This window comes from Hoplias malabaricus, chromosome 3 (genome assembly GCF_029633855.1).
Source record: "Hoplias malabaricus isolate fHopMal1 chromosome 3, fHopMal1.hap1, whole genome shotgun sequence".
Classification (NCBI taxonomy): Eukaryota; Metazoa; Chordata; class Actinopteri; order Characiformes; family Erythrinidae; genus Hoplias; species Hoplias malabaricus.
The window spans coordinates 25,702,584-25,712,568 of NC_089802.1; the positions used below are offsets into that span (position 1 = coordinate 25,702,584).

Genomic DNA, 9,985 nt, shown 5'->3' on the forward strand with positions numbered 1-9,985 from the left:
ATTTATTGCTCCGCGTCCTCCGCTCTGATAGGCTGCCGGGTTGATGCCACCACAACGGCGCGATCTGATTGGCTGAGGCTTATCTGCTGTTCCCCGGCCCTTCTCTTACTTCACCATCATCATCATAATCATCATCCAGCGGGGCCGCACCTTTGGACCAACAACACACAACGTAACACAACACATACACCAACACACAACAACTCACAGCACACAACACATACATTAACACACAACAACTCACGGCACACAACACACCCAACAACTCACAACACACACACTAACAAATAACAACTCACAGCACACAACACACATACACACAACAACTTTATTTGTAATAAAAATTACAAATTTTTTATTATATTTTATTATATTTGTTATAAAAAATAAAACAAAACAAATTTATTTGTATAGTGCTTTTTACAATGATGTTGTCACAAAGCAACTTAACAGAATTCCGGTAAGACAACACATACACACACACTACCGCACAATTCACAGCACAAAATACACACACTAACACAACACACACACTAACACAACATACAGCACACAACACACACATACTAACACACAACAATTTACAGCACACACATACATAAACACACAGCACACACACTAACACAACCCACAATAACATACAACACACACACTAACACAACCCACACTAAGACACAACAATTTACATCACACAACACACTGGGGTTGCAAAATTCTGGGAATTTTCAAAGTTGGGAAATTTACCATGGGAATTAGCGGGAATTAACGGGTAATTATGGGAATTAATGGGAATTAAATGGGAATATTCAAAGTTAAAGGTGAGAAACTCACATATAGTTGGTAAAAAATATACTGAAGCATAATCTTGGCTAAAATAACTAGATGTGATTCCAGAGCACTTGAATAGCAAAGCTCCACAATCCCAGGCTCATTACACACTGAAGGGCTACTGAGACCACCATGCTGCACTGTTCATTCCTCCATCACAGGTACAGCATATGTTGAGATGATTTCTAGAAACCTCACACTAACCTACTGAAAGCACTCATTTGGACCAAAGCACTACCTAAAGTCAGGTAAGGTTTGATGAGGTCCAAGTTTTATTGGCAGTAATAGCATTGAAATATTTAAGCAACTGTTAAATTAATGTGTAATCTCACATTTGCTAAATCAGAAAAGCTCAATGAGCAATTACATTTAAGAGAGTAGTTTACTAAGTCTAGCAGGCTAGCAAGAGATTAGCTTACCAAGTCTAGCAAGCTAGCAAGAGGTTAGCATGCCAAGGCCAGCAAGAGGTTAAATTACCAAGGCTAGCTACCTATATTTTTGCCTCAAAGGGTTGTTGGTCTGTAACCAGTAATTATTCATTCATTCAATATCTGTAACTGCTTAGGTGGCGGTGCGTCCGGCGCCTACCTGGAATCACTGGACACAAGACAGGAACACACCCTGGAGGGGGCTCCTCACAGACAGTCACCCGGAGGAAACCCACGCAGACACGGGGAGAACACACCACACTCCTCACAGACAGTCACCCAGAGCAGGACTCGAACCCACAACCTCCAGGACCCTGAAGCTGTGACAGAGACACTACCTGCTGCACCACCTGCTCACAGCACACAACATACACAAACACACAACAAGTCACAGCACACAACACACACACAAACATACAACGACTCACAGCACACAACATACAAACGAACACACAACTCACAGCACACAACACACACACAAACACACAACAACTCACAGCACACACACTAACACACAAAAACTCACAACACACACTAACACAACTCACTAACACACAACACACAGTGTTACTAGTACGGTGTTAGTGTTTTTGTTAATACAGTGTTAGTGTTTTTGTTAGTACAGTGTCAGTGTTGTTATTAGTACAGTGTCAGCGTTTTTGTTATAAGTACAGTCTTAGTGTTGTTGTTAGTTGAGTGTTAGTGTTGATATTAGTACAGTGTTGTGGTTACTACAGTGTCAGTGTTGTTGTTGTTGTTGGTATTAATACAGTGTCAGTGTTGTTGTTGTTGTTGTTAGTACAGTGTCACCTTGGTTGTTGTTGTTAGTACAGTTTCACTGTGGTGGTGGTGGTTGTTGTTAGTACAGTGTCACTGTGGTTGTTGTTGTACATTTTCACTGTGGTTGTTGTTGTTAGAACAGTGTCACTGTGGTGGTGGTTGTTGTTGTTAGTACATTTTCACCATGGTTGTTGTTGTTGTTAGTACAGTGTAACTGTGGTTGTTGTTGATAGTACAGTGTCCCTGTGGTTGTTGCTGTTGTTAATACAGTGTCTCTGTGGTGGTTGTTGTTGTTAGTACATGTTCACTGTGGTTGTTGTTGTTAGTACAGTGTCGCTGTGGTTGTTGTTGTTGTTAGTACAGTGTCACTGTGGTTGTTGTTGTTGTTGTTAGTACAGTGTCACTGTGGTGGTGGTTGTTGTTAGTACAGTGTTACTGTGGTTGTTGTTGTTTTAGTACAGTGTCAGTGTTAGTAATAATATAGTGGTCATGCTGTTAAAGGTGTTTGAATGTAGAGTGAGAGATATTTGTTAAAGTGCAGCAGCAGCAGAAATGTGAGGAATTAAACACAGACTTGAGGAAAGTCTTTATAGTGGCAGTCAGATCTAATTTTGCCCCAGGTTCCCATGAGCCACTGTTTCATGAGCTCATCTTTCAGTGGATTCTCACTTACATTTATGGGAACTGTCTAGGGCTTATTTCCCTAGGGGACAGTGAAATCCCTCTAACTTTAATCTAATTTAGTCTAATCTAACTTTGTCTAGTTTCATCTAAATCATATTTATTATTTTACATATCATCAATGTTCAGTGAAAACCCTGTGTCTCCATGTGTGTGGATGTTTAGTTCACGGCATCATTTGAACACAGCAGCTGGGTTACAGATTCATTCATTCATTCATTCATTCATAATCTGTAACCGCTTATCCAATTCAGGGTTGCGGTGGGTCCAGAGCCTACCTGGAATCATTGGGAAAGGCGGGAATACACCCTGGAGGGGGCGCCAGTCCTTCACAAGGCACCACACACACTCACACATACGGACACTTTTGAGTCGCCAATCCTACCAACGTGTGTTTTTGGACTGTGGGAGGAAACCGGAGCACCCGGAGGAAACCCACACGGACACGGACACCAACTCCTCACAGACAGTCACCCAGAGCGGGAATCAAACCCACAATCTCCAGGTCCCTGGAGCTGTGTGACTGCGACACTATATGCTGCGCCACCGTGCCGCCCCTGTCCTTCACACTGTGTGTAAATTTAATGATAAATGGACCAATAGAAAATTTCCAGAATTATTCTGAATTATGAATATAAAAATATTATATTTTTTATTGACTGAACGCTAATAAACTTTTACATTTCTTGAACATATTAAGGAAGTGAAAAAAATCTACTTTAGGTCTCTGTTTTTTTTTTTTTTTTTTTTTTTTTTTTTTTGAATATTTTTCATACACAAAAGCAAATATTTTAAAATTAAGCCAAAGTTCTGTTTTTTCCACAAATAATTTTCCACATAATTTATTCTGTGTTGCAACGCTCTTACACTGATGCACAATAAGTACACACAGCAACTTTGTTATTTGATTAAAATTATTATTTACAATCTAAACCCCGCCCCCTCCAGGGTGTGTTCCTGCCTTGTGCTCAATGATTCCAGGTAGGCTCTTGACCCACCGCGACCCTGAACTGGATGAGGGTTACAGACAATGAAATGATACACAAGGGAACTGTGATTAACATAAATATAAAATTCAGGAAATGGTTGCAAAGAAATTGCACCGCCTGGTGTTCTCTCGTGTCATTAAAGACAGTGTTTGCATAAGAGCGTTTCAGACAAGAACCTCAGGGTTAATTAGACTGTATCGCCACCTTGCGTTAAAATGTTGTGTTCACTCACATTTAACACGTAAAATAAAGTTATTATGAACGTATATGTTAAACATAACCTACGGTGAAAATTAAATGTCCAAGAATTAAAGTACAAACAAATATAAATACATACACAGTTCTTATAAGAGCAACAACATTTCGGTACTGGGGTTAATATACATTATGGATAAAGTTTACATTTTCTTTCTGATGGTCATATATTTGGAGTGTATTATTTACTGCAATAACTTTTCTCGGGCAACTTTCCGCTATCTTTTCGAACATTGTTGTGAAGATTTGATGACCCCAAAAGTTAAGTGGTGTCAGGTGGTGTTTAATGATTTGATGTGGATCACAAAGGCGATTTTACTAAATAATTTTGTAAGGTTCAAGGTCTGTATCTACAGTGTGCGCAGAGTGAAAATTTGATTCACTCGATATAAAGGGGGCTTCAAATGTCTTGAACATATTAAGGAAGTGAAAAAAACGTACTTTAGGTCTCTGGGTTTTTTTTTATTATTATCATACACAAAAGCAAATATTTCAAAGTTAAGCCAAAGTTCTGTTTTTTCCACAATTACTTTATTCTGTGTTGCAAAGCTCCTAGACTCCTAGACCAACTTTGCTATTTGATTAAAATTATTATTAACAATCTAAACCCCGCCCCCACCAGGGTGTGTTCCTGCCTTGTGCCCAATGATTCCAGGTAGGCTCTGGACCCACGACTGGATAAGGTTTACAGACAATGGATGACTGAATGAATCTAGACCCTAGTTTGTTTGTTTGTTTGTTTGTTTGTTTGTTTTTTTGGGGGGGGGAGTATGTAATCTATTTATTTTCTTCTCTGGTTGAACCCATCCATCCATTATCCAGAAGACGGAAGTTGTCTAAAACGGGCAGGTTAAATCAGTGGCGGATGCTGGTCTTTCAAGGAGGGGACCTCAATTTCGGCTTACATCATAAAATGTGTCGGTTTATTTATACTTAAATTCTACCCTCCGTTCCTTTTCAACAAAATGATCTGGGACCCTGTCGTACCAACAATGCGTCTTTTCCAGTGAATTGACTAGTGTCCTCTCAATGGCCAGCAGAGCTAGGCTGCTTAAACGGCCTTGGCCCATGTGAAGTGTGTCCGCCTGTGAGTGCTTTGTGACGGTGGAGGGGCTCAGCAGCACCCGCTGGTCAGAAACTGCGATAGAAGTCAGAAAGAGTGATAGAAGTCAGTCTCCAAACACAAGCAGCAACAAAAAAAGCACCAGAAATAGAAGCTCGTTTTTAACAAAGAAAATGCCGCTAAGAGGATTAAGATAGTCTAGTTCAACTCAGATCAGAATGAAAATGTAATGCTCCCTCGGATCTTTACATCAACGGGTCGCTGATTCGCTTTCAATCAAAAATGGATTCAGCCTCAGACAGATCATCCAATCATCATGCAGAAGCTGAGCGTCCGGGCCAGCCGAGGCCAGCCCACTGCCCCATAGACCCCCAGAGACGCTGAGCGTCCGATGGGCGGGACAAAGCCCAGCATTTATCCAATCACTCGTCTCGTTTCCCTGCACTTCGCTGCTTCTCCATTGAACTCTGTGGACGCTCAGCGTCCGCACTGTTTAAATCACTGTGAATCTGCGCAAATGATTGAGAGGAAAGCCGCGTCTTTACCAGTGATAAGAATTCTGAACTGATTCTGAACAAACGTTGCGTTGTAGTGCATATTTATTCAATGACATGTACACACAACAGTATATATTTGATCACTTATTCTTTGACATTTTAGGGGAAGCTGAGCTTCCCTTGCAGTCTTAGAGCCATCGCCACTGATATACATATGTGGTTTGAAGAATTACTGTTCTTTTTGGACCGTTCCCAAAGTAATTAAAATTTAGAAAATATCAAAAAGTTCCAAAATAGAACCTTCCTCCTCAGGGAGGCGTGCTCGTTCCGGAAGTTAAGTTCCGAAAGACCAGTCGAGTGAAGTTCAAAGCAAATCAAAGTATTTATTACAATACTGGATCCAGGAGAACTAATACATAAGAAACGCAAAGTGCCCTTTCCACGCAAAGTTCTGACTCATCGCATCTGACTCCACAGTTTTATACCCCAAATGACGTATACCCTACTGGCAAGGCGTTTCTGGCTGATTAACATATATTAATATGCATAATTAGACATGTTAGTACTCATGTTTCTCGCGTGCAGGTTTCCCATGCACCTGTGACCCCAAAACACTCATCATACCCTTTTGACACTGTAGGTTTTGTTTCCCACACTCCTTTTCTGTCACCAAGATTCAGAGGAGTCACTAATGGACTTAAGGTCACTGAGGTGCCCTAAAGTTCAACTCCCCCTTTTGGCTAACAGTTGTAATTTATGTGTTTCCTAAGTGCAGATCTGTTCAATGTTAGAGGTCTAAGAATTTAGAAAGGTGCTAATACTGAGTCAACATGCCAGTTAGTGTGCAGATTCTAAACTGTTTAAATGCATGTCTAGATACTGGTTAATCATTCATATGAGTACATATAAGATACAAGATTTCACACAATTATAAATGCTTAATTTTAACTAATCATTTAAGGATATTTGTCCACTAACACAAAGTAATAAAATTGTTTTTTTACAACAGGTTTTAATTATATATTTATTTTTGTTTTCATGTATTAATATTTTTATTTATACGTATTTATTATTATTTATTATTTTATTTATTTATTGCTTTCATTTATTTCCTGATTAATGTTTTTATTATATGATAATAAGGAGGTTGTCCATTAATGATGTCATGGAGTCTAAACATTCTTATTGGTTGACCCAATGCCATAGATCAGCTGTACATGGCTTCCTTCATCAGCTGTATTCAGCGATATAGTAATTTTTGGCCTTGATATACCCAGATATACCCAGATATACCCATTCACCTTTATTCAAACAGTAAACACATGTCTATGGATGCATGAAAATTAACACCTTTATGTTCATCTTTTTGAGTCACACCTTAAATGTTAAGGCTGAGATTCACTGGATTTCATTCGGGTTTGAAAAGTAATATAGCTATATTTACAGTCGTGTGAATCACCCCTGACCTGGCCAAACAGAGGACTGCTGAACTACTGAACTGTCCAATCATCGCCCAAGAGGTGGGCTTTAACGGAATACAGGTGGTTTTAGAAATCTCGAGATTACACTGTAGTACTTAATTTCCTCCAGGAGGGGCACAGTTCTAGAGCTGTGCTTCTCAAGTAAACCGGAGAGGTAGAAGATCACAGCGCTGTGTTAAATAAACCAGGTAAAAACTCTATTTGTTATGTCTTTAATGTATTTAATTTTAAATAAATACAGCATTTATTTACTGTTCTTATTCCCAGTTGGTCATACGTTATCAGGTTCATTTATAGATGTTTAGTGGAGATATAAAGAGGGTGGAGTTTACTTAGTAACTCCAGTGAAATTAAAAAAACATGCAACAAAATCCATAGCTGGAACATTATCTTGGGTTCTTTTGGGTGTTTAAGTTTGTTGATGAGACATATGTCTGTTTCTTAGTAATCTTGGGGTGCACGGGGAGCATTGGGTTAAAACAGAGGGTTTAGTCAGAGAAGAAATGGAGATCAAATCCAATGAAAATCAGCTATTGATAAAAAAAAAAACTAATATTTAATTTCTCCACAGTGAACTCTAGTGGCCAAACGCCTGTCACTACCAAATACCTCATTTTATTAAAAGGTGGCATAATCTAATTAATCATAATGTGTCAATCTAATTTATCATTAGGTTATAATTATATAAACATCAGTGTGCCCAGGGCGGCACGGTGGCGCAGCAGGTAGTGTCGCAGTCACACAGCTCCAGGGACCTGTGGGCTTGATTCCCGCTCCGGGTGACTGTCTGTGAGGAGTTGGTGTGTTCTCCCCATGTCCGCGTGGGTTTCCTCCGGGTGCTCCGGTTTCCACCCACAGTCCAAAAACACATGTTGATAGGTGGATTGGTGACTCAAAAGTGTCCGTAGGTGTGAGTGTGAGTGAATGTGTGTGTCTGTGTTGCCCTGTGAAGGAATGGCGCCCCCTCCAGGGTGTATTCCTGCCTTGTGCCCAATGATTCCAGGTAGGCTCTGGACCCATCGTGACCCTGAATTGGATAAGTGGTTACAGATAATGGATGGATGGATGGATCAGTGTGCCCAGTCATGTGTTTTAAACTTTGATGTATACTTTATTTAGGGGATATTTATTATCAGATGGAACTACGTAGGGACAGGTTGATCATTTGTGTTAAGTATTTATATTGAGAAAGACAAACTGTTGGACTGTTTCTGAACAAAAGCAGGCGTATTGAAGGTTTCAAAAAGTTTCAAAACACTGTTTGGATTTTGTAATTTTGTAGAAAGATTTTATCAGCTGGCTGCAGCAGTGTTTATGAATTTCTTTGAAAATCGTCAAATCAAGCATTATGTTTAACCCTAAATGACACAGACATAGTATTGTCCAACTGTCAGATTTAAAAGTTTCCTTTTTCATTGCAGAAATGTCCTGAAGTCCACTTTCCTGTTCTTTTTTAATCCATCCCCAGAAGCTACTGCTGACATCAGGAGAGATTAAAATGGAACCCATGGCTGAGGAATCATGTTCTAGTTCTGTCAGCCCTGAGAAAACCAAAGAAAAGAAGAGAAACCATCAGTGTTTAGTGTGTTGGAGAACTTTTATTAAACGGAGTCACCTTCAACAGCACCAGAGAACTCATACCGGAGAGAAACCATTTGAGTGTTCAGAGTGTGGACAGTGTTTTGCTCAACAAGGTCATCTCCAAGTTCACCAACGGATTCATACTGGAGAAAAACCACATGAATGTTCACACTGTGGAAAGACTTTTAGTCATAAGAGCAGTCTCCAGAGGCACCAGAGAATTCATACTGGAGAGAAGCCCTATCAGTGTTTACTTTGTCTTAAGAGTTTTGCTGCAGCAAGTCATCTCAAAGCACATCTACGAATTCATACCGGAGAGAAACCATATCGCTGCTTAGAATGTGGGAGAAGATTTCAGCGACCGAACGTTCTGAAAATACATCAGCGTATTCATACTGGAGAGAAACCGTACTGCTGTTCAGAGTGCGGGAAGAAATTTGCTGTCCAAAGTCATTTCCGAAATCACTGCCGTCTTCACACCGGAGAAAGGCCGTACCAGTGTACGGAGTGTGGGAAGAGGTTTATTGAAAAAGGTGCTCTGACGGTTCACTGCCGTATTCACACCGGAGAGAAGCCGTACCCCTGCTCCGTGTGTGGTCTGAGCTTTTCTGTCCTGAGTGGTCTCCGACAACACAAACTCATTCACACTGGAGAGAAACCACATTTCTGCTCACAGTGTGGTCAGAACTTCAGACATTTGTTCACTTTAAAAACTCACAAATGCATTAAAAACAAAAACACATGAGAGTTCTGTGAGATCTAACACATGTTGTTTGTAGTGAAACTGACAAAACTAAATATTTTACAAGATGTATAACATTATAATCATCTATTATTATTATTACTACTTTACTGTTATGTACTTCATCATATTTTCTGTATTGTTGCTCTGGTGAAATACCACTTTCTTCCATGTTAAGATTTTTCACAGATTCTTTCATTCATTCACCTATCTTTTGTAACCAGTTGATCCTGATCAGGGTGGGGGTTGTGTGGCACCACTGTCACCTACAGTGCCACCATTTTGCCTGACAATGTCATACTAGTTTATAAAATAAATACCTTAATTTCTTAAAGTCCACCTATACATGCTGTTATTTATAAAGATGTTAATTTACCTTCATTATTGGGTAATATTAAGTAGCTAATGGTCGTCACAGTGGAGCAGCAGGGAGTGTCTCTGTCACAGCTCCAGGGTCCTGGAGGTAGTGAGTTCGAGTCCCGCTCCAGGTGACTGTCTGTGAGGAGTGTGGTGTGTTCTCCCTGTGTCTGCGTGGGTTTCTTCCAGGTGACTATCTGTGAGGAGTGTGGTGTGTTTTCGGCTGGTTATAAGGTGAGTTTATAAACATTTTATTTCTGGATTTTTTGAAAATATTCAAAAGTTCAGTGTAAATGATGGTCC

General features: G+C 39.9%; 1 protein-coding gene across 1 annotated transcript; it reads left to right on the forward strand.

Annotated features, from left to right (window-relative positions):
- The first annotated feature begins 7,132 nt into the window (after positions 1-7,132).
- On the forward strand, positions 7,133-9,657 carry LOC136692527 (zinc finger protein 558-like). Its single transcript, XM_066666019.1, has 2 exons — positions 7,133-7,190; positions 8,424-9,657. The coding sequence occupies exon 2, from the start codon at positions 8,501-8,503 to the stop codon at positions 9,326-9,328; it is 828 nt and encodes a 275-aa protein (XP_066522116.1). The 5' UTR covers positions 7,133-7,190; positions 8,424-8,500; the 3' UTR covers positions 9,329-9,657.
- The last annotated feature ends 328 nt before the right edge of the window (positions 9,658-9,985 follow it).

What these genes read in the sequence shown, in the direction of transcription:
- LOC136692527 (XM_066666019.1), top strand. Translation starts at nt 8,501, where the DNA reads ATGGAACCCATGGCTGAGGAATCATGTTCTAGTTCTGTCAGCCCTGAG.